We start from the raw sequence: 25,307 nt of genomic DNA, 5'->3' as shown, positions 1-25,307 counted from the left end.
TTGTTTTTCTATATTAGCCTTTGTTATCTATATATCTGATACACTTTATAAACTTGAAATAGTCCCAGGTTTGACAAAAGAAAAAGAACATAAATAGCCAAGTAGGACCAAAATAGCAAAAAATATGAGTACTTTTAAAAACAGTACACTAAGTAGGCTTTTTATAACTATAATCTGAATCTTGCTTCATATGTATGAGTATATTGAAATGACAATTTTCTTTTAAGACTTTGAACACTAACTCCCAGAAGTGCCTTTTCATTCTGCAGTGGGACTTTCAAGGGCTAGTAGGAATTTAGTCCAGTTCATAGCTATTTTAAAATCTTTTTATCTGTTGGCTAAATTATTCCATATATAGTAGATAGAAATATACTAATCTAAAGTTGTGTGTTCTTTTCCACCTCAAGTGGGGGAAAATTTTTCCTATGAATGCAACAATTTCAGAGATTTAATTTTTCTCATATTTATTTTGTAGATTTCATTTTATAAAAGGTATTAAAATGGGATTTTTTTTTCCTCCTCCATTGTTCTCTCAAAAGTAATCTTTTGAAATGATCGTTGTTGACATGCTGTGGAAATGCCATTTGTAAAATACCTTTCTCTAAAGTGTTAAAGTTGGGATGTAGTTCAGGGTAGATCACTTGCCTTTTCCTGTGTGAGTCTTGGGTTCAACAATGTCCTCCATAAAACCAAAACAGCCGCCATCAGCCTCTTAAAGTTATTAGAATGTTAATTTGTTGAAATCACTGTTAACTGTGAATAACTTTTGTTTCTTTGATTATGGAAGCCACTGGGGGCAGTATAGGTACTTTATTGTTTTTGGTATGTGTATTTGCATTTGGTCTTGAATGAAGATGTTGAAATACATTAAAGTTTTTGTTTTGTTTTCCTTTTCCCTTGACAGGCTGTGGAGGAAGAAATGGCAGGCCCTAGTCAGCTCTGCATTCGCCGTTGGACTACCAAGCATGTCGCAGTATGGCTGAAGGATGAAGGTTTCTTTGAATATGTGGACATTTTATGCAACAAGCACCGACTTGATGGAATCACATTACTCACACTGACTGAATATGATCTTCGATCTCCTCCTCTGGAAATCAAAGTCCTAGGAGACATTAAAAGGTTAATGCTCTCAGTCAGAAAATTGCAGAAAATCCATATTGATGTTTTGGAGGAGATGGGCTACAACAGTGACAGTCCTATGAGTCCCATGACTCCATTCATCAATGCTCTTCAGAGTGCAGACTGGCTCTGTAATGGAGAGCCCACACACGACTGTGATGGACCCATCACTGACTTGAATTCTGATCAGTACCAGTACATGAATGGCAAAAACAAACATTCTGTTCGAAGATTGGACCCAGAGTACTGGAAGACCATACTGAGTTGCGTATATGTTTTTATAGTATTCGGGTTTACATCTTTCATTATGGTCATTGTTCACGAGCGAGTGCCTGACATGCAGACCTACCCACCACTCCCGGATATATTCTTAGACAGGTAGGTTTTATTTTTAGATGTGGATAATTATGTTGTGATTATAGCTGACATGTATATTCCATTTGCCTTGTCTGGTGCCATCAAAGGACGTGCTTTGCCAAGCATGATGACATATCCCTGTACTCTGGAAACTGAGGTAGGTAGACCACAGGTTCAAACTCTGGGCGATTTGTAAAGGATATTATGTTAGGAGGATGTTTATAATAGACTTAGCTGCCTTTCTTTTTAAATTTTTTTTTTATTTTAAATGATGGCAAGTGTTCTGCTTTTCTAAAAGTACCACTAGATGAATCAAATTTATTTTCAATAGTACAAATTAATTGAGAGATTGATTTCATTTTTATTGAATACTGAATAAAACTAAGTAAATATAAAAGGGAAATAGGAGATGGCTGGAGAGATGGCTCAGCATAACCGGGTGTTTGTGGCGCACACCTTTACTCCCAGCACTCAGGAGGCAGAGGCAGGCGGATCTCTGTGAGTTCTGGGCCAGCCTGGTCTACAGAGCGAGTTCCAGGATAGCCAGGACTGTTTCACAGAGAAACCTTGTCTTGAAAAACCAAAAAATAAAAAGAGAGAGAGAAAGAGATGGCTCAGCAGTTAAGATCTCTGGATATTCTTTCAGAGGACAATTTCCAGCACCCACATGGCAGCTCACAATGTCTATAAACCCAGTTCTAGGGCATGCAACATTAAAAAAAAGAGCCGGACAGTGTTGCATGTCTTTAATCCCAGCACTCAGGAGCCAGAGGCAAGCAGATCCCTGTGAAGTTTGAGACCAGTCTGTCTATAAAGCAAGTTCCAGAACAGCCAGGGCTACAAAGAGAAGTCCTATCTTGAAAAAACAAAAATAAATAGTCTGTGCTATGAAAAAAAAGAGAGAACAGTAACTAACAACTTTTTGTTAGCTAAGTATCACCTTGTTTTCCATTGCTGGTTATTGAGCCCAGGGCCAATTCCATATTGGGTAAGTGGTCTACCACCAAGCTATATCTGTAAGCTATCTTGTAGGGAAACAACCATTATAGATAATAGTGTTCTGGTTTTTACTCAGCCTGCTCACCTCCTACAGTATGCCCAATATACTATTTATTCGTTCTGTTTAAAGAAAAGGGGGGGTGATAGTAATGAATTTTAAAGCTTTGAGGAAAATAATATATGACTGTAGCAAACAGACAAGAAATAGTGGATGTGAAGTAAACCTGCCTATCTGTATCCCTCAGTGTGCAATTGATTCAGGCAAATTACTAGTGGATGCTAAAATCCATTTGATGGAAAGCCACTGAGCAGCAGCATATTTGCATGATTGAAGTTTCGTCTTCCATATTACTTAATTGCAGAGGAAACAGGTACTTTTACAATGCTGGGACTGACAAAGATCATCCTAACCACAGGGTCAGATCCACCATCACAGTGCAAACTGGCAGTATGCACTGGATATAATGTTCAAAGCATCAGCTCAGTAATAATCTTGCCGTCAGAAAATTTTAACCTAAGTCTGATTATAAGGAAATAGTCAGACACACAAAAAGGAGCTTTCTACATGATAGCTCATTTAGAGTCTCCAGAGATGTCAGTGTCATAGTAAACAAATCCCAGGGGATTTTGAGGGAAATTGAAGGGACACACCACGGTCAATACATGGTAATTAGATCCTAATCAAGAAATTTAGTTGTAAAGGATGTGTTGAAAATAGTTAGAAAGTGTGAATGTGGATTGCATATTAAATGATGATGCCAAGTCAATACAGCAGTTCTCAGGGTCTGAATCTGAAGATCCATCCTTATTCTCTGAGATACATGTAGGGAGGAGGTGTATCTGTAACTTACTTTGGAGGACTCTAAAATGTGTGAAATGAAGCAAATAGGGCAAAAGCATTAAATATAAATAATTGAATGATTTAACTGAAGAGTATTAAGTACTTGTTTTTGTAAGTTTTTTCAGAACGATCAGGGTTTTTTCAAATATATTGGTGATGTGAGGAAATGGGAATTGGAGACAATCAGAACTTTGCTGTAAGGTCAGTAAAGGATTACAAAGAAATGGACTTATTGCTTGATCACAGGGCTTTGGTGTGTTTGGATGAGGCATATATATATATATATATATATATATATATATATATATATATATATATATATATATATATAATATATATTATGCCTAAAGCATAGGATTCTTGAAATTGGGGTTATGAGGAGAAATATTAGTAACAACAAGGTTCAGGTTATAATAGCAAGTGTTGGTTGCTGTGGTAGGGCAAAGGGCAAGATCATAGGAAGAGAAATAAGAGATCAAGAATGCCATTATATACCATTGTAACAGAAGGAGTAACGGGGAGGGAGGGAAAAGAGATCTAGATCTAGAACTAGAAAATTATAAGAAGTTTTATGGGAAGGAGTTTCATCATGCTTTTTGTATGACTATATATAAGCTTATATTGAGTAAAAGCTAAAGCAGCTGTTCTTAAGCAAAATTATGAAATAGTGGGTGTGAGATTTGTATAAAGGAAGTAGGTGTGTGTGTGTGTGTGTGTGTGTGTGTGTGTGTGTGTGTGTGTTAGGTGAATGTGTGTGTTAGGTAAGTGTGTGCATGCATGTGTGCTGACTGTGTGTGTTAGATGAGTGTGAGTGTGTTACTAAAAGATGTAATGTGTGATGAAATAGCGGAAAACTGGGAAGCAGTAATTAGGTTTAGTTTTGGGAAGAAGTAGAAGATTTATTTTTATCCTAAATATGTAAAATTTAATTTTTGTATGTACCAATGTATTTCTTGTTGAAGGCAAGGTCTCACTATGTATCCCTGGTTGTCCTTGAACTCTTTCTGTAACTTGGAGATCCACCTGCCTTTGCCTCCTGAGTAGTGGGAACAAAGGTGTTTGCTACCATGCCTGGCTTATTTTTTTTAAGGGTGTTGTGGCAAATGCAAATCATACATTTGATGATAATATATCTTAAACTTATTTTTAGAAAATTCTTTTGACATGTATATAATTTTACTATTATTAAAGTTAGGAAGGCAAGTGTACATAATAAAATGTTGTTTATTTTACATTAAAAATTAAATACTTGCTAAATATTTGATACTTGAAGACACAGCATTGTCTGTGTTTTTCAGAGTTAATCAATATTTTGATTTTTTTTATGGTCCTTAGTTCTGAGAATACCACTTCACATAAATTTATAATACAAAATGGCAGCTGTTCAGGGCCATTTAGAACTTGTTGGAAATGTTATTCTAATCCTGAGCCAAAATTCATGTAACAATTTTTTGTTTGTTTCTTTTGAGACAGGGCTTCTCTGTAGCCCTGGCTGTCCTGGAACTCACTCTGTAGACCAGGCTGGCCTTGAACTCACAGAGATCCACTTACCTCTGCCTTCCGAATGTCAGCATTAAAGGCGTGTGCCCGACCACAGCAATTTTTTTTTTAAGATTTATTTATTTATTATGTATACAGCATGCTGTCTGCATATATGCCTGCAGGCCAAAAGAGGGCAACAGATCTCATTACAGATGGTTGTGAGCCACCATGTGGTTGCTGGGAATTGAACTCAGGACCTCTGGAAGAGCAGCGCGTGCTCTTAACTTCTGAGCCATCTCTCCAGCCCGCCACAGCAATTTTTAAAGTCAGCCATCATCACAAGAGACAACCCAAGTGTGTGATAACTTGTTGCTTACGTCATGAGGAGTAGCAAATATGAAAACTGATGATTACATCTGTTTTTTATATTTAAAGCAGTGGTTTTTTTTCTCAGAGTAGAAGAGTTTGCATAGTAAAGACACTTCGGTTTATAATAGAGCTGTCTTTGAATCTGAGGTGTTACAGGCAGCATTCATTGGTGTGGTATGGAGTGATTGATGGCATGCAGTGTGAAGTGCGTGTTTTGTGTTCAGAACCAAGAGAACCAAGACTTTAGGGAAGTTGCCCAGCACAGTTTGGGGAGGTAGGCACTGTCAGAAACACTTCAGACTCCTTACATGTTGGGTGATGAATGTGGGGTTTTTTTTGTTCCAAGTTCACAAAAACCTTTAACTGTAGCCTTTCTTTTTCTTTCTTATTTATGTACTTAATTTTGTGCAGATTCCCTTCCTCATTCAGACCTATAACCACAGTTTCAGAAATTGGGTGCTGGGCTGGAGAGTCGACTCAGAGGCTTCAGAGTATGTACTGCTTTTGCTGAAGACCTACACCCATGCCAAGTAGCTCATAGTTGCTGTAACTCAAACTCCAAGGAGTCTGATGCCCTCTTCTAGCTTTCTTGACCACCTGTATTCACATGTGCATGTACACACACACACACACACACACACACACCTACACCTACACCTACCTAAAAATAGAATAATTTAAGAAATTGAATACTGCTGGGAGGTGGTGGTGCACACCTTTAATCCCAGCACTTGGGAGGCAGAGGCAGAGGCAGGTGGATCTCTGTGAGTTTGATGCCAGCCTGGTCTACAGAGTGAGTTCCAGGACAAGCTCCAAAGCTACAGAGAAACCCTGTCTTGAACCCCACCCCACCCCCAGGGGTGGGGATGGGGGTGGTAGTTGAGATTGAATGCTACAGCCTGGGAGAGATGGGTTGTTATTTCTTTACAGAGAACCATTACTGGAAGTCAGTGACAGCCAGTAGATTGTGATGAGTAGGATAGTTTATGAAGCAGATTTTTAACCCCCAGGCATTTATCTCTTAAGAGAGATAAAGTTCTACAGAGCAGTTCTGAGGGTGAAACATTGCACCGAAAAGGGGTACATCTGCTTGTCTTCAGCTCCAGAAAGAACTGTTTTTCTGTTGCAGTGTTCCCAGGATCCCGTGGGCCTTCTCCATGACTGAAGTGTGTGGCATGATTCTGTGCTACATTTGGATCCTGGTTCTTCTTCTTCACAAGCACAGGTATTCCCTGTTCCTAAAGATTGAAAATGTCTGACTTCAAGTTTGTTGTCAAGCCTGGTCCTTCCTCTGCATGGCCCTGAGGGATTTCCTTCTGCTCTGTGGGACATAGCTTTTTACAAAGGAAAATTGGGGGCGGGGCGGGGGCTGGTTAAGGAAGGTTGTAAGACCAATGTATTTGGTAATATTGTGAATGTATTTTATAGGGAAAGGGGTAATCAGCATTGAGCCAGTTCTTACTAGTCTAGCTTTCTCCTCCTCTTCCTCCTTTCTCTCCTCCTTTTACCTCCTCTTCCTCTCCTCTTTCTTATCTTTCTCTCTCCTCGTCTTCTGACACAAACTAGAAATGGCACTTCTATAGAAAGATAGAAATGCTTCCAAGGACAGTGTTTGGTTAAGTGGTTAGAGGAGGGATGCCCATTAAACAAGGCTGTCTTGAATGCTCTGCACATCTGAGATGGTCAAGTTGCTAAATGAGAAGTCTGTTTCTTGGCACTTTCACAAAAAAATAACAAAGGAAGACTTTTTAAATAAATATTAGGCCAGCCCATCTGCAGAGTGAGTTCCAGGACAGCCAGGGCTTGTTATACAGAGAAGCCCTGTCTTGAAAAACACCAATGAATAAATAAACAAATAAATGAGCAAGCAAATAATAATGAACAAATAGGCAGGCAGGCAGGCAGACAGACAGAGCAAGGAAGGCAGAAGGGTAGGAAGACCCCTTTTCTATATTAACGATTCTTAGTTGATGTCAAAGAAAATAAGGCTTAGTGATGAAGAAAACATTAAAAACTGTCTGTGGTTAGCTGCTGCCCATTGATTTTAGAACCCTGAGGAGGAATGACTGGATATTGTCTTGCAATTGGGGACCTCTCTCCTCACCAGGAAGTTCTGTGGTGGCCACATACATCCTGAGCTGTGGTTATTTTAGTACTTTGAAGGTGAAAAAAAAAAGGTTGATGACTGCTATTTTTGTCACATTTTAAGGCCATATTTTTTTAGGCCATTTTGCCACATTTCTCATTGTGTCTTGTATGCACTCCTATTTTAAGATGAAATGGTTTAAAAGCGTGTATGTCACTGCTTTCTGGCTAACTTTCTCACAAGTTCCTATGGACTTAATCTATTCACTCATGAAAATAAGAACATATGTTACCTTAGAAGAAACCTTGGTAGACTCGGTGAAGCATGGTAGTGACCAGGTAAATCCAAGTAGTGGTCTTTACTTAAAGTAGATAAATCCAGGAGGCAATGCTTCCTTGGTCCAAGAAGGTATTTCTCAAGAGTCATCTTTGTATTACTTTTGATTGGAGTCCTCTGAAAAGTTGTTGAGCTGCAGGTTCCTAAGCTCCATCCAGATGTGCACACTACAGACCAAAACATACCTTGCCTTCTGTGTGGTGCTGCTTTTGAGAGAAAGTACCCCAAACTCTTAGTCTGTTTTGATTTAGGGCGCTTAAAGAAATAGCAGCACAAATGATATCACAGTTTATGATTACTTAAATTATGCTTATTCAAAGTTTCTGTTTTAGATATACCTAATATAAAACAGTATTATTTTTATAGCTTAAGTTTAAGTTATGGACAACTTCATATAGCTATTCTTGTAAACATTTTAGTGTTGTTAATGAGCAAAAGTAGAATCTCAAGTGATTAACTTTACCCTCCTATAAACAATTTAAGGTGCTGGCAAAAGTGGTAAAAAAAAAAAAAAACACCTGGTGCTCTTCATAGCCCTGGGGTTCAGTTCCCAGTGCCCACATTAAATGGCTCTCAACTGCCTGTAACTCCAGTTCCAGAGAATCCTACACCTTTGGCCTCCAAGGATACCTGCACTTCCATGCACATATCCCACAGGCAAACATGGATACCTACACATAATTAAAAACAATTAAAAAACTTAAATTTTTTAAAATAAATTATGAGTAATAGTACTAATATTAAGCTTCCTGGGATTACTTCTGTCTTGAAAACTCCACTTTTAGATGGGTGGTGGTAGTGAACACCTTTAATCCCAGCACTCAGGAGGCAGATCTCAGAGGACAGCCTGGTTTACAATCAAGTTCCAGGACAGCCAAGCCTACACAGAGAAGTTTGTCTTGAAAAATAAACAGATAAACAAAAAACCTTCCACTTTTGTATGGTCCTATTTTACCACCAAAAGAATGCTCTTTCAGATCTGCACTAGCTGTATGTGGCTATTATAATTTCAATTAATTAGTATTAGATACAGATCTTACTAATGTAAGCCTCATTCCAGATGCTTAAGTGCCAATTGTAGGTAGCTGGCTACATGGTATGTAGAACACCTCCATCACTGCAGAACTCTAGTGGATGATGACATGTTAGATGGTCTCCTAAGATCCTCTCCAAATTAAAATAAAAAATTATGACACATATATAATGAAACCCATTGCTTTGTATATAGTGCGATAAAACCATATACATGCTTTACAAAGATGTATTTAAATATAAGTTTTTCTACCTTTAAGTTTACAGATCTACATTTAGTAAACAACCTGTGAGCAAATACTGCCACAGTCTAGATTTTAGAACACCCTCATTGTCTTTTCATTATTATTTCCAATCCCGGCCCCAGGCAAACACTGACCCATTTTGTTTTCCTTTTAATTCAGAACTTCTGAGTGAGGGAAAGATTTTTGTCCTTCATAAAGACTAGTGGTTTTCTCTCTGTGTTGGGAGAGTTGGGGTATTGTTTGATTTCTGCTTTGATCACTCTGTTCACAGGTCGATCCTTCTGCGAAGGCTCTGTAGTCTGATGGGCACTGTATTCTTGCTTCGCTGCTTTACCATGTTTGTGACCTCCCTCTCCGTGCCAGGACAGCACCTGCAGTGTACTGGAAAGGTAGCCTGCTACCTTCTATATGTTCTTTATTGTTCTTTTGGATTAATGACACAATGCATGCAGGAAGGCAAAAATTGTGTTAAACATGTTTTTTTTTTTTTTTTGTAATATCAGTAGTAAACTTAACAGAAATAACTGGGTTAAGTAACCTTAAGCTAGACTTATCTCTCTGTGATTCCATCATGGATATTAGTTCCATGTTATGGGACTATGGGAAGAATTGACTCTCTCTTTCTGCTACATTTTTCTCTTTCTCAGCATCTTTGTTACAATGTGTTTATTAGTATATATTAATTATGTATGTACCTTAATGGTTTTCATTATCACACTCTCATACACATTCACAATACATTTGGATCACATCCACCCTTGATACACTTTGGGTCTTCATCTGGTGTGCCATTTTCCAGTTAAAACTAACCCAGGGCTCTGTAAACTTACTAGGATATGTGAAATATTTATATGGGGTTTTTTTTGATGAATTTTTTTTCTTCGGTTTTGTATTGTTTATATCTTTTTCTGCTAAATAGAGAGCTATGTGATTGCCCAGTGTGTAAATGGTCCTGGGGTTTAGTCCCCAGCACTCAGCCCCCACCACCACCACTAAGTAATTTTTAAAAATCAATAAAATAATCTTAAAAGTTGAGGATCTCAACTGGGTGTGGTTACACATGCCTTTAATCCCAGGAGTTGGGAGGCAAAGGCAGGTGTATCTCTGTGAGTTTGAAACTAGCCTGATCTACAAACTGAGTTCCAGGACAGCCAGGGCTATGTAGAAAGATCCTGTCTAAAAGAAACAAAAACAAAAGTTGAAGGTATCATATGTCCTTGATATACAAAATTGTGAATGATTAGGTGCCATTGCCTATACTGCAGTGGGAGAAATAGTGACATGCCAGTTAGGGAAGGAAGATTAAGCACCGGAAGAAGATGAAGAGCTAAAAATACTGCCCTTGAGGTGAAGGGCAGCAAAGTTCTCCAGGTATTAGGAGTGTGAGACTGAGCACTGAAAAGGGCTCAGGGCAGTTCCAGACTTCTCTAAAGCAAATATTTTTAATGTTAAAAACTGTTGGGGAGTTTTGTGTTTTTCAGTATAGAAAAACTTTTTGTTTTTTTCCCCTGATACAGGGTTTCTCTGTGTAACGGCCCTGGCTATCCTAGAACTTATTCTGTAGACCAGGCTGGCCTCGCTCACAGATCCACCTGCCTCTGCCTCCCAAGTGCTGTGATTGAAGACCTGCACCACCACCTGGCAGAAAAACATCTTTATTACAAAGTTGTACATGATTCTTATAAGAACTCAAATTATATATAAATGTATGTTAAAAAGCAAAAGCTCCTCTAGACCCCCTTTTATCCCAGCCTACAAGTAAAACTGTTAACAGTTGTGTCTACTTGCACAGGTCTGGTTTGGAGTTTTCCCTTCCTCCCTCCCTCCCTTGGAGGCAGTCTCACTATGCAGCTCTGGATAGCCTAGAACTCACTATGTTGACCAAACTATCCTGGAACTCACAGACAGCCTCCTATCTCAGCCTCACAACTGCTAAGATTAAAGGTATTAGGTACCTCCAGTAGCACAAACCATTTTAAAATAGAGTTTTTGTTTACTCCCATAAGTTGACATTGATGGACAATGAATTGAGAGGTGATTCTATGATTATGTTTAAGATACTGGTATGTTCTTTCTCTTTCTCTTGGATGTCTACCTGTGAGGTCTGAGACCTTATACATTGAGGCAGGGTCTCAGGCTGAACTTGGAGCCACCAGATCAGCTAGCATGCCAGCAACTCTTCATGCTGGGATATCCAACTAGCCTTTTACATTTCTTCTTGGCATGAGTTCTAGGAATCTAAACTCAAGGCACATTTGCATAGAAGCACTTTACCCATCTCCCCAGTCTCATGGTTAGCCAGGCAATGGTGGCGAATGTCTTTAATCCAAGTACTCAGGAGGCAGAGGCAGGTGGGTCTGAGTTTTTATTTTAAGGCTAGCTTGGTCTACTGATTGAGTACCAGAATGGCCAGGGCATGTTTTGTGGAGGAACCTTGAACCTGATACCTTGCACATGCTAGGCAATCACTTTTTTCCTCTGAGCTATATCCTCAGTTTTACTTACTTCTAAGTTTTTGGAAATAGAATTATATTATAAAATATATTATACATTGTGATACATATTCCTAAAATGCTCACTTGAAAAAAAAATTTAGTTTCCGGGATGGTGTTTTGGACAAAGATACACTTTGCACTTTGTAACTGTACTTTTAAAGTAACTGTTCTTTGTGAAAAGTAGCAATGAACAGCATACACATTTGCTTCTGGTCTCCAGATATCACTCAAAAATATCTATCAAAACACTTTAAATTTAGGGAAGGGGGGCAAGAGAGACAGACAGAGAGGAGAGAGAGAGAGAGAGAGAGAGAGAGAGAGAGAGAGAGAGAGAGAGAGAGAGAGAGAGAGTGTTACACATGCAAGTGCAGACATATACATAACACAGCATGAATGTGTGGTTCAGAGTACAGCTCTAGAGACAGTTCTCTCCTGCCACTTTGTAAGCCCCACAGATTGAACTCCAGTCTTTGGGCATGCACAGGAGTACCTCTACACACTGAACCATCTTGCCAGATCCACTCAGGCCTTCAGTTAACAAAGCAAAACAACAGTGAAAAAGTCATCAGGAGCTGAGCATGGCCATTCATGACTATAATCCTATAATCCCAGCATTCAGGAGGCTGTGCTGAGAGACTGGCAAATTTGAAGACAGCTGGACCACATAGTGCAGTGATTTTTCAACCTATAGGTCCTGACCCCTTTGTGAGTTCACCAACCTTTTCACAGGGGTCACATATCAGATATTCGTTATTTATATTACAATTTGTAGCAGTAGCAAAATTACAGTTATGAGGTAGCAAGGAAAATAATTTTATGGTTGGGACACCACAACATTAGGAACTGTATTAAAGGCTTACAGTGTTAGAAAGGTTGAGAATCAATGCCATAGTGAGTCCCAGACCAGCCTGAGATAAAAGACAGACCCTGTCTGGGGGAAAAAAAAAAAAAAGTTCAGAATGGTATTCCTCTCACATTTTACTTTGCTTCATATGGGGACAGATCTGTAAGTGTGTCTAAGATATTCCTGGTTACTATTCTCTGTGATTTCTTTTTAAGCAATTGGGAAAATTGACTTTCCTTTAGAATTTAGATTAATAAAAAAATGAAATGACTAGAATCTAATTTAGTTCTCATAATAACTTGTATAATACAAGTATACATTCCTTTAAAGTAGACTGTAGTGTACCACCATGATAAGACAGTGTCATCATAATATTGGCCCCATTCTTGGGCTGTGTCTTTGTCTTCAAGCAATTAATTATTTCATTGATTGGGTGCTGGAGTGATGGCTCAGCTGATAAGAGCACTGGCTGCTCTTCCAGAGGGCCAGGGTTCAATTCCCAGCACTCACATAGCAGTTCGCAACTGTCTGTAACTCCTCCAGTTCCGAGGGATATGACACCTTTACACCAATGCACATAAAATAAAAGTTAAATAATCTTATTTTTTATTTGAATTAAAACAAAATTGTTTTACATATCAATCCCAGTTCCCACCCCACCCCACCCCCAACTAAAACCCTACCTATCACATATCCTTTCTGCTCCCCAGGAGAGTGAGGCCTTTCATAGGGGGTCATCAGAGTCTACCATATCCTTTGGGATAGAGCCTAGGCCCAACCCCGTGTGTCTTGGCTCAGGGAGTATCCCTCTATATGGATTAGGTTCCCAAAGTCCACACCTATGCTAGGGATAAGTATTGAACTACTACAGGAGGTCCCGTAGATTTCCGAGTTCTCCTCACTGAAACCCACATTCCTGGGGTCTGGATCAGTCCCATGCTGGTATCCCAGCTATCAGTCTGGGACCCTGATAAAAGAGTTCCCTGAGATAAATTATTTTAAAAATTATTTCATTGATTTATAGCCTTAAATTTTTATGAGAGGTTGTTTTTGTTTGTTTGTTTTTCAAGACATGGCTTCTTTATGTACTCCTGCTGTTCTGAAATTGGCTTTGTAGACTAGACTGGCCTTGAGAGAACTGCCTGCCTCTGCCTCCTGAGTGCTGAGATTCAAGGCATGCACTGCTTAAGTTTTAAATATCTAATTTTTAATTACATATGTATGTCTTTGCTTGGATATGTACATATGTATGTGTGTGCCCACAAAGACCAGAATGTGTTGGATTTCTTGGAGCTACAGTTGGGAGCCATTCTTCTTGGGTGCTGGGAACTGATTAGGGTCCTTTGAAAGAACTTACTCTTAACCAGAGAGCCCGCTCCCCAAGTCCCAGCAGACTAAACTGAGTAGTAGCTCAGTGAATTGACTAAAGGGATTAATAGTGGTGGAAGACAGAGAGAGATTTAGTCATTGTGGCCACTTTGGAAAGAGGAACGTATAGAGGAGTCCAGTGATCCCTGAAATCAGTCTTAGGGTACTGATATGAACTTTAGGTTTAAATAGAGGGAAAATTGGGGTAAGAATAAGAAGTACACATAATAAGGCCTAATTGTCTAAGTGTGGTCTGGTTTGTACCTCAATTCCTGCCACTGCTTGAGGGAATAAGCCAGTTTCCACGAGGTGACTACTCTTACTTGAGGGTGATCTCATGATGGGGTGACACCTGTGTCAGTTCTGTCTGGTCTGGAGGCATCAGACCCCTCAGTCTCTGCTTCCTGCTAAAGGTCTTTCCTAGGAAGATCTGGAGATTTCAAAGAACGCCACTGTGTTTGTATCTTTTGCTTAATTGGCTAATGTAGATAGATACTTCTTTTTATATAAGGAAGGACTTTTAAAGCTATTACTGAGTGTGATTTTCTGAATAACCAGATATGAAGATATCAAAGGAATATATTTGAGGTGGAACGTTTTGCTTTCCTGTGAAGCTTTTAGCAGACAAGAGAATGTCCTGCCCTTGAAGGGGTTTATCTGGGACCGCCACTGAAAAGAAGGCTGGATCTTTGTGCACACAGCTGCATTGTGTGCTATAAGAACAAATCAGATGTCTCTCTTCAGTGTGGACAGCCCTCTTTCTGTCTCTGGTGACTTTCTCTATTAATTAGTTATGTGTGGATATTTCCATCTAAATCTGCCCTAAATACTGCTAATTGCTTTGAAGTATAATGTAGCCTTCCTATTGACCTACATTATATATAGCAATCTTAAAAGTAGAGCATTATGGGGGTAACAACCAGCCAAATCCCTTACAAGGAGATCCATAGACATTTCACTGTGATAAATTAATGGCTTAAAATCATGGAACCAGCCGGGCAGTGGTGACGTACGCCTTTAGTCCCAGCACTCGGGAGGCAGAGGCAGAGGCAGAGGCAGAGGCAGAGGCAGAGGCAGAGGCAGAGGCAGGCAGATCTTTTTGAGTTCGAGATCAGCCTGGTCTACAAGAGCTAGTTCCAGGGCAGTCTCCAAAGCCACAGAGAAACCTTGACTTGAAAAATAAAAAAAAATAAAAAAAATAAAAAAAAAGATCATGGAACCAGGACAACTGAGAACATGCCTGTTTTTAAAATTTAGCAGCCCAAAGCTAATTTGCATATCTTGTCTAGACAGCTTCCTATTCATTCTTCTCTGTTTCAGTTTGTTTCTAGAAGGGTGTAAGAGAAAAGATGAGAAGACTTTAGTCTGGGTGATAATTGTTTGAGACTAGCACTACTTGTTCCCTGTCCTCAATTAAGATATCCAGCTGGGCAGTGGTAACCACACCTTTGATCCTAGCACTTGGAAGGCAGAGGCAGGAGGATCTGAGTTTGAGGCCAGTCTGGTCTACCGAGTGAGTTCCAGGATAGCCAAGGTAACAAAAAAAAAAAAAAAGAAAAAAGAAAGAAAAGGGAAAAGAAAAAATTTTTCTCCTATGATTGACTCATCAACCCCCCCATGATCTTTTGTCTTTCTCTTCTACTATCCTGAGACTTGCATCTCAAGGCCACATAGTGGTCCTTGGGGCTGTTGGAGATTCAATTACCGTGTCTGAATTGTAGGTAGAAGGCAAGTGGAGTGGTATAGAAGACCTCTTGGTTCTCTGTACCCTTCCTAGAAATCTTCCACACTTGTGCTTGCAACTTTCTGTAGAGGACATTGCTCTACCTGAGTTCAAGGAAGGCCAGGAAGGAGTAAGACCTGGCTGAGTTCATGGCCTCATCAATGTATGTGTTTCTGTAACCAGTGAAGACAGGGAGAATAGCTATTAAATGGTAGTCTGGAAGTTACGGCATAGCTTATTTCCTTACTAATTTTTTTCTTTCTTTTTGAAGAAAGTTGGTGCTGGGTCTTCTGGCAGGTAGGGCTGGGAAAGGGCCGGTCCAGCCGGTCTCTTCCTGGAACTGAGCAGGATGGTGAGTGTCAACGATTCAGACCGCCTCCTAGTCACCAGAGAGAACCACACTGAGTCTCGTTTTATTTCATCTGGCATGTGCTTATATAGAGTTGAGAAAGTGGGTGGGGACCTCAGGATGGGGTGAGGTGTAAGGGCCAATAATATTTCACCATGTTAGCAGTAGCTGGGCAGAGGCAGTTTTTCTGAGACAGACCGCCAAACTCTAGCCAGGCTCAGAAAGTTCCACTAGGCCTTGTGTCTGGGCCTTTTTAGGCCCAACAAGTTGGCACTTATTTATTTTTGTTTTTTTGGAGACAGGGTTTCTCTGTGTAACAACCCTGGCTATCCTGAAACTCATTTTGTAGACCAGCCTGCCTTTGAACTCACTGAGATCCACCTGCCTCTATCTCCCAAGCATTGGGATTAAAGGCATGTGCCAACATGTCCGGCCTGCAAGTTGGAACTTATTAAAAGATTTTAATATAAGGCTAGACAGTTGGGGTGAATGCCTTTAATCCCAGCACTAGGGAGGCAGAGGCAGGATGGTCTACAAATCGAGTTCCAGGATAGCCAAAGCTGTTACACAGAGAAACCCTGCCTTGGAGGGGAAAGAAAAAGATTTTAATATAGATTTAAACGTGGATATTATGGAAGAAAATAAGTAAATAAAACCTAGAGATGTTCTTGTTTTACAGTGGGTGTTTGTTTTAAGATGAAATCTCATATAACCTTGGCTGGCCTATGTCGCCTTGAACTCTTGATTCTCCTGTTTCTGACTATGAAGTGCTGGGATTATGAACATGTGATGTCATTCTTGGCTTTGACATTTTCACTTTTTGCTTTTGTTGTTGTCTTGAGATGAGGTCTCTCTGTGTAGTCCTGGTTGTCCTGGAACTCAGTATGTAGACCAGACTGGCGTCAAGCTCACAGAGATAAATCTGCTTCTGCCTCTGCCTCTGCCTCTGCCTCTGCCTCTGCCTCTGCCTCTGCCTCTGCCTCTGCCTCTGCCTCTGCCTCTGCCTCAAGCATATGTTACATGCCCAGCTTGGCATTTCACTTTAAAGGAACTCTCCTATAAAGAAGTTTGAAATATTATGATTTCATTTAATTAGCAGCATTTTCTGAGTACAGTCAAGCTTTGGTCAGTCTCTGGGCTCACTTGGAATTAATTGGGTTAGGCTTTGTTTGCCTTTGCCTGAATGCTCTTATTTCTGAATCATTCCTCACAGATTCCCCGAAATTGATTTGGGGAATCTCTGAACCTCTTTTAGCATTTGAAGAATTAATTCACAGCTTTCTTTATAGATATATGGAAGTGTATGGGAGAAACTACACCGGGCTTTTGCCATTTGGAGTGGCTTTGGTATGACCCTGACTGGTGTCCACACTTGCGGAGATTACATGTTCAGTGGCCACACAGTTGTTCTAACCATGCTGAATTTCTTTGTCACAGAGTGTAAGTATGTCTTTAATGCTTCTGTGCATATCAGACCACTGCAGAGGAGGAGTGGGGGGGGGGGTGTGAAGTCGTAGGGAGGCAGGAACTGGGCTGGGGTTGTAACTCATTTGGTAGAGTGTTTGCCTGAAGACAGGTACCACATAAAAACATGTGTGATGGGGCTGGAGAGATGGTACAGTGGTTAAAAGGATTGACTGCTCTTCCACAGGACCTGGTTTCAAATCCCAGCACCCACATGGTGACTTGCAACTTGAGTTCTAGGTGATCTGATACCCTCACACAGACATGCAGACATACATGCAGGCAGAACACCAATGCACATAAAATAAAAAATTTTTAAATAGTATAAAAAGCTGGGCATTGGTGGCACATGCCACTCAATACTCAGGAGGCAGAGGCAGACGGATCTCTGTGAGTTGGAGGCCAGCCTGGTCTACAGAGGGAGTGCCAGGATAAGCTCCAAAGCCACACAAAGAAACCCTGTCTCGAAAAACCAACCAACCAAACAAACAAACAAAAAAAACAAACAAAAAATAGTGTAAAAAAACACATGCAATGGCATATGCCTGTAATCCCAGAAGTCCAGGTTCATCTGCATATCTAGTTTAAGGCAGCCTGGACTACGTGAGACAGAGTTGGAAAACAAGAGGGAAGGATAGGTTGGGGAACAACAGTCTATAGCATACCCTGAGAAGCATGTGACTAAGGCTCAGCATAAGAAGTGTGGTTTTAAGTGATCCTTCTGTCCTTTTCCTAGATACACCAAGAAGCTGGAATTTCTTGCACACTCTCTCCTGGGTTCTCAACCTCTTTGGAATCTTCTTCATCTTGGCTGCCCATGAACATTATTCCATTGATGTGTTTATTGCCTTTTATATCACAACAAGACTCTTTTTGTACTACCATACTCTGGCCAATACCAGAGCGTATCATCAGAGTAGGAGAGCGAGAATTTGGTTTCCTATGTTTTCTTTCTTTGAATGCAATGTTAATGGCACAGTACCTAATGAATACTGTTGGCCATTTTCTAAACCAGCAATAATGAAAAGACTAATTGGATGAAGACTATCTCTGTAATGAGTTTGTTGTTAAATATACAGTAGTTACAGAATGAAAATGAATAACTTTGCTTTGTCCCCAGGTTGTTCCTGGATATGTTGCATTTTGGCGTATATGTTGACAGGTTTCCCATTCTGAGCAAGGCTGTGACTATAAAACTCAAGAAAGAGCAACTAAGACTCCTTACCTCACTGTTCGAACAGAGAGCTCAAGGAGAGATTTTCTGCCCCTCCTTCACTGTAGGAAGACCCAGTGTGTGGGTGATGTCAGGCCATTACCTGTGCATGTTGAGTGTTTGCTTTCTGAACTCAAGCACATTAGCTTGGGTAGGTTGATCGATTTCCAGTAGGACTCAAGTCAAGAAATATTTTTTGAAGCTGTTTCCCCCCCTACCAAGCCATTCTCACTTGTTCATTGAACTAACCTGTGTCTGTGTGGGAAGTGATTGTCTTACTGGTAAACCTTTGAACCATTTTTAAGAAAAGTATATTGAACACAGCAGCTTGCATTAAACAAGTAGAGAATGCAAGGGGCCATGTGTGAGGTGACACACTGGTCAGGTGTCACTGGCCTTCCCACTAATACAAATATGGGGTCAGCATTTTCACCATAGGTGCAGTTCCTGTTTTGTTTTGAAGCTTCACTGTGAATAACAGTAAGGATTTGTGAAGGAAAGCAGCTGTGTTCATAATAGTAAAGTAGTGTCATTTGAGTGCTGTATTGGAATAAGTTTGTGTTGTAACAGTTAGTTAAGCAGATGACAGCACAATATAATGCTTTCTTTAATGATGTGATTTAGTGAGACAAATAAGAGTGTTTTACCAGATGTTAAAGTTCTAATGTCAGTAAATAAGTAAATGTGCATGCAAGAAATTCTTTTCTTCTAATGAAAAAAAATCTACAGGTTGTAGGCATAGTGTTAACTCTTTGGGGTGTTTTGTTTTCTTGAAAGTTCTCATTCTTGGCCATTGAAAGTAAACAGTCAGACATACTTGGACACAAAAAGCTTGTTGCTTTTTTTTTTTAAAAAAAAATAATGTGTACATACATTCTTTCTATAGTCTTAGTTTGGCAGTCAAGAACTAAAATAAATTAGCTGCTGTTTACATTAGAAAATTATCATCAGCAATTAATTTTACTTCTCAGATACCATTTGTTACTTTATTTTTGACCTTGGCCTGGTTGTAGAATTGGAAATTGACCTTTAGATTAAACAAGTAGAATACTAATTGTGTAGTTTTTACATTCCATTTTCAAACAAGGACTTTGAAGAGGTGCTGGCATACTGAGGTCACAGCAGACACTTGGTCCTTCTCTGTTTGGGTGAAATGCTCATTATTGCAGTTGGAAACGTAGTCCCACCCTCCCTGAAGCTACCAGAGTGAATTAGGCAAGAAGGGGAGATTAGGCAGGCAGGTTTCAGCCCATCCTGTATAAACTGAGTCTGCTGGAAAACATCACTCGTTTATCACTTGAGAAATGATGTGAGGCAACTCAAGTTTGATTATGTCTTGAAATTTTATACTTCAGAATCTTACAGTATTTTAAATTGTTGATTCTGTTCCAAGCCAGGATCAAAAATGCCAATGTCTCATGTAAAGCAATTGCATAATCTTGGAGTGAAGGTTTTCCATGTTTGCTTAAGTGGTTTGACTTGAAGTCAAAGGTCATTACTGCCCCTCCTCTTACACCCCACCCCTATCATAGCAGGACCCAACTTACGTAGGGGGAAGCTGGTGTTGGCTATTGGGAGACTGTTCCAAAAACATGTGTCAACATTAATTTCAAAATGCTCGCTACATTAATGGTAAATGTCTTAACATCAGGCTTCTCTCCTCCATGTGGATTCTATTGTAGAGCAAAATAGCAAAGTAAATGCCACTAGCTTTGCGGCGCTATTGGTGAGTGCCTGGCAGCAGCCTGCAGTGCGGATTATGAGTGGCCTTGCAGTTACTCCCATTTGTTTTGAGGAAAAGGTAAGCTAGATTATAATATATTAGCTATTATGAGACAGTGTTTACATGAGCTAATCATCTTCAAGTCTCAAAACTGATACAAAATTATTTTCAGGTTTTGACTTCACACCTTTCCTCTTGTTGAAATCTTAACTGTAGTGAAGATAGAATTTATGTTTATATTTTGGCATGATGTAGCTGGGGGGAGAGGCTCCATGCTTTTGAACCTTCTATTTGATTCTGCAGTTGTACAAGGCTTTCATCCTTCCCAGCTTAGTGAAGAAGGAAAGAAAGGGCTTGAGTTTGGGAATGCAAATTAGGGGTTCTGTGGGAAGTCCTGGCTGAATTGCCTGTGTTCTAGAAACAGTGTTGTTACCCTCCCTGTGGTGCTCAGCCTGGGGCTGTGTGTGCCAGGCTAGTGCTCTACTGTTGAGCTACATCCTCAGCTCTCTGTGCTTTTCATGGGGCAAGGCAGTGTCTTTTTGAAAGGTAGTTGAAGCTGGTAGGAGAGGAACGAGGCTTTAAGGAAGATTAGCTTGCATTCATCACCACATACTCTGGCAGAAACCCTTTTTGTCTATGTTGGCAGTTCCCAATGAAGCTATCCTCCAGTTCTCTCTGAGCAGAATTGCTGTGGCAAAAATACTACTTTTATATGCTGGCTCTACGTGTTAATAGTCTTCCAAAACCAAGAAAAACCACTGTCAGGAGCATAACATTGACACTGTGAGGGGTGACAGGCCTACCCTAGCTGCCTGTGTTACGACTGAGAATTCGCAAAAATTTGTAATTTATACATGGAGAACAGAGGAGTGAAATCCTTTTTATAGCAGAGAAGCTGTCTGTTTTAGGAACATTTGTGCAAAATTTTTTTTTTTTCCCCTTGAGGCAGGGTTTCTCTGTGTAGCCTGGGCTGTGCTGTCCTGGAATTCAGTCTGTAGATCAGGGTAGCCTTGAACTCAGGGATCCCACCTGTCTTTGCTGGAATTAAATTCAAATTCATGACAAAAACTTGTTTTGTTTTTATTCAGCAAGAAGCAGTTTTATCACTTAAGGATTCTAGACCCACAATGCTTAAGGATGCTTCTGGCATTCTTGACTTAGACTCTCTGATTTAATACACTTACTGATTTGATAGTCTTATAGACAGAGAGCCTGTAGTGAAAGCAGTGATGGTCTAGTCAGCCACCTGTCAGTCTTTTATGGTCTCAGACTTTGGAGACAAGAAAATTCTTTAGAATAGTTTACTTGCTTTCCTTCATACAGTGAAAGCCACCAAAGCATGTCAGTTTTAATGACAACTTTACATGACAGTTTTGACAGTTGATGTTTATTCAGAAGTGAGCTTGGCCTCATTTGCCCCTATACCTCCACAGCTGGGGATTGTTAGATCCCTTTAAAACTCAGACAGCTTCAGCTGACCCATGGGAAGAGAAGGAGTTTGTTTCTTCTCTTTGTGAATAGCTTTACATGAATAAATTATTGTAGAAGTAGGTGTCGGTTTGCCTGTCAAGTCAGTGGCACTAATTTCACAAAACTAATGTGATAAATTATTGTATCAAGTTCAGTACAAATGTCTATGAACTCTAAGCTATTTCTCCAGCTACATTAAGTTGTTTTTGAGACACATTCTACTGTATGTTAATTAAAGGACTCTTTATTCTGTGTATTTTTTGTCTTGGCATAAGGAAGCTTTATGCTTTGAAAGGAGAAGGAATGTTATGGAGTTGTGTTTGGTTTTTGTTTTTCATTGTTATTTCACATCTCTTAATCTGAACTACTGGATTTTCTGAAGAACTAAACAGCCAGCTATTAACATCTTTAAAATGTTTAATTTTAATTTTCATTTGAAGAATCCATGGATCATTAGGACAGTGAAATGTTTCTGATATGAACAAAGCAAATGAGTCTAGTACTCAGTGGAGACCAGAAGCAGTTTGCTGGGCTAAACCAGGCCTGTTTAGTTTGGGGAATTGTACCTAAAGGTCTCCCTGTCCACAGAGAAACTAGTGTTACTTGAAGATATGAAAGTTCCTGTGGTAGCCATACCTTGAAGCACAGTGTTGTATATAAGTAAATACCTGATTCTAAATTAAATCCAGATTTAACTAATATATATTATTTTATATCTTTGTTGTATTAAAATGTTTTAAAACACTAAAAATAAAACATTTGAAAGTTGATGTGTGCTTTCTTGTTTAAATATCCTTGCACTGTTAACATACTGTGTCTTTAATGTTTCAGACAGAATCTTGCTATGTAGTGTGGTCTGTGCACTTCTTGGCTTTGACTTGCTGTTCTCCTACATCAGTTTCCTACTTGCTAGTCCTGTCATGTTTGGTGGGATCTTAATTATCATCCTCCCGCACCGCCATGCTTAAGCACATTAAAAAGGAAGTTAAATTACATTTCACAGTACACATGTGGAGGACTTGGTCACTGTTGTGACTCAGGAATTGAACTTGGGTTTTCAGCCGGGTGGTGGTGCACACCTTTAATCCCAGCACTCCAGGGGCAGAGACAGACAGATCTCTGTGAGTTTATTCACAGAGTGCTGGAACTAAATGCATGTGCCACTACTGCCCAGCAACTTATAGCATAATCTTTAATCTTTAACTTAGCTATCCATTGAAAACTTTTTATTTTTATTTTATTTTATTTTTTATTTCCTGCTGGAAAGATGGCTCAGAGGTTAAAAGTACTGGCTGCTTTTCAAGAGGTCCTGAGTTCAATTCCCAGCAACCACATAGTGGCTCACAACCATCTATAATGTGATCTGGTGCCCTCTTCTGGTGTGCAGGCATACATGCAGGCAGAACACTATACATAATAGTTTTTTTGTTTTGTTTTATTTGTTTAGTTTTTCAAGACAGGGTTCTCTGTGTAGCTTTGGCTGTCCTGGAACTCACTCTGTAGACCAGGCTGACCTTGAACTCACAGAGATCCACCTGTGTCTGCCTCCCAAGTGCTGGGATTAAAAGCATATGTCACCACCACCCAGCAATAAATAAATCCTTAAAAAAAATAAAAAAAAAAAGAAAACATTTTTTCAGTTGTTTTCCCTGACCACCTGGGAAAGGCCAAGCCTTATTTAGTCCTAGGGAGAGTTGAAAAGATTCACTTGCTTGGTGTGTTTTCAAGTTCTGTGAGGATAATGCTGCCCATCTACCTGCCAGCATTGTTGACTGTCCATCTTTTGTTAGGTATTCCAAGAACCCAGACTTACCTGTTCTGGGTGGAGGACTGACTCCGTTTTAGCTGTGTAGGGTCAGAGATAGAAGATATGTGAATGTCAGGTACCTTGAAGGTGGTACTTCAAAATTACATCCTTGTCTTCAGGAATCTTCTAGATGTAGCTGTTTGAAAGATAAAAACATCACTGATGTTGGCAACTAGTAAGTGCCCATGGTCCTGTAGGTCTCTCCTGGACACAGAGACCAAGGACTGGTGTGACTGCTGCCTCATCTTCACTTGCCATCTTGCTCAGAGCCAGTAAAGGCATTAAGTAATAGCAAACATGGCCCTCCACTCCTCACTTTGCCACTTCATAAAAAAATCAATCAGTTGCTCCCACCTTTCTGGAGGAGTCCAGTCTAGAATAGTATACTGCTTCCTTGCTTTCGAGAATTAAGATCACATCACACATATGTAAGTCCTATACAGTGGACCTTCTTTATTTTTGCCCTCCGTTCCTCAGTATTTAGTCTCTCTCTGCAGAAAGTTTATAAAAACCTAACCTGTTTGGCTAAGGTGTGCCCTGGTAATCTTGGCTTGGCAAGTATTGACATTTTAGATAGCCAGGGTGCTAGAATCAAAAAACAAGTAAGTAGAAGCCAGGTGTGGTGATGCATGAAAGGTTCAGGCATTATGTTGCCCTGCCCCTGTTAACTGGTGGAACAGGCAGTACCCTGGTCAGCCCAGGGTTTCATGGGAATTAAGCCTGCACGCAGAGGACCCCTTTAAAAGACAGATCCTGCCCATTTATGCTCTCTCTACACTTCTCAACACTCTCTACTCTTCTCTGTCTGCTTCTGCTTCTCCTCTCTCTCTCTCTCTCTCTCTCTCTCTCTCTCTCTCTCTCTCTCTCTCTCTCTCCTCTCTCCCCCTCTCCCCCCCCCCTCTGAGACTGACACTTCTACAAGTAAGTAGAAGCCAGGTGTGGTGATGCATGAAAGGTTCAGGCATTATGTTGCCCTGCCCCTGTTAACTGGTGGAACAGGCAGTACCCTGGTCAGCCCAGGGTTTCATGGGAATTAAGCCTGCACGCAGAGGACCCCTTTAAAAGACAGATCCTGCCCATTTATGCTCTCTCTACACTTCTCAACACTCTCTACTCTTCTCTGTCTGCTTCTGCTTCTCCTCTCTCTCTCTCTCTCTCTCTCTCTCTCTCTCTCTCTCTCTCTCTCTCTGGCGACCGGCCATGGCGGTCAGCCATTTACCCTGTTTCTCTTCTCTCTTAGTCTCCCTACTCTGCCAGGCCTATAATAAAGTGGTTACTATGTCTAATATGTCTCATTCTGTGTCTCATCTTGCGCCTTCCTCCTTTTCTTCTTTATCTTTAATTCAAACAAAAGAATAACAGTGCACACCTGTCAAAAAGGTCACAAGTGAGATGGGCCTGGGCTACATAATAAACCCTGTTTCAAAAATTCCAGAAAGCAGAGTTGAAAAACTGTAGACTGGAGAGATGGTTCTACAGCAGCCCTGGGAAGACAGACAGGTGGATCCTTGCAGCTTAATGACCAGCCAACCTAGCTGATTCCGTGATTTCCACATACAGTGCGAGACTCTGTCTTTAAAAAGGCAGAGCCCAGTGTGGTGGCGCACCCCTCTAATCCCAGCACTTGAGAGGCAGAGGTAGGCGAATCTCTGTGAGTTCAAGGTCAGCCTGGTCTACAGAGTGAGTTCCAGGACAACCAGGGCTTCACAGAGAAACCCTGTCCTGGAAAACAAAAAAACAAAACAAAAAGGCAAAGTTGTAGACACCTAGTGAGTGGCCTCTGGCCTACACACACGCACACACACGCGCACACACACACACACACACGCACGCACGCACGCACGCACGCGCACACACACACGCACGCACGCGCACACACACACACACATACACACACACCTATTTCTTAGCTCGAAACAACCAGCCTCTATTGTGCCAGTCACAAGGTTTCATTCCAGTAGTTCTGGTCTCTTGTTAATCATGTC

The 25,307-nt window shown here is 40.4% G+C and overlaps 1 protein-coding gene across 2 annotated transcripts in view; it reads left to right on the top strand.

Moving 5' to 3' along the window:
• Positions 1-22,285, top strand: part of Samd8 (sterile alpha motif domain containing 8) — a 49,374-nt gene extending 27,089 nt beyond the window's left edge. For both annotated transcript variants that reach the window (XM_027387505.2, XM_027387506.2), the window contains exons 2-6: positions 905-1,497; positions 6,297-6,392; positions 9,138-9,255; positions 16,935-17,085; positions 17,846-22,285. In XM_027387505.2, coding sequence (XP_027243306.1) covers positions 905-1,497; positions 6,297-6,392; positions 9,138-9,255; positions 16,935-17,085; positions 17,846-18,150 — 1,263 coding nt within the window. In that variant the 3' untranslated portion in view covers positions 18,151-22,285. The remainder of the gene's footprint in view (positions 1-904; positions 1,498-6,296; positions 6,393-9,137; positions 9,256-16,934; positions 17,086-17,845) is intronic.
• Positions 22,286-25,307: the final 3,022 nt, after the last annotated feature.

The sequence above is a fragment of the Cricetulus griseus genome, assembly GCF_003668045.3.
Source record: "Cricetulus griseus strain 17A/GY chromosome 1 unlocalized genomic scaffold, alternate assembly CriGri-PICRH-1.0 chr1_1, whole genome shotgun sequence".
NCBI classification, from domain to species: Eukaryota; Metazoa; Chordata; class Mammalia; order Rodentia; family Cricetidae; genus Cricetulus; species Cricetulus griseus.
This window is presented reverse-complemented; position numbering and strand designations above follow the sequence as displayed.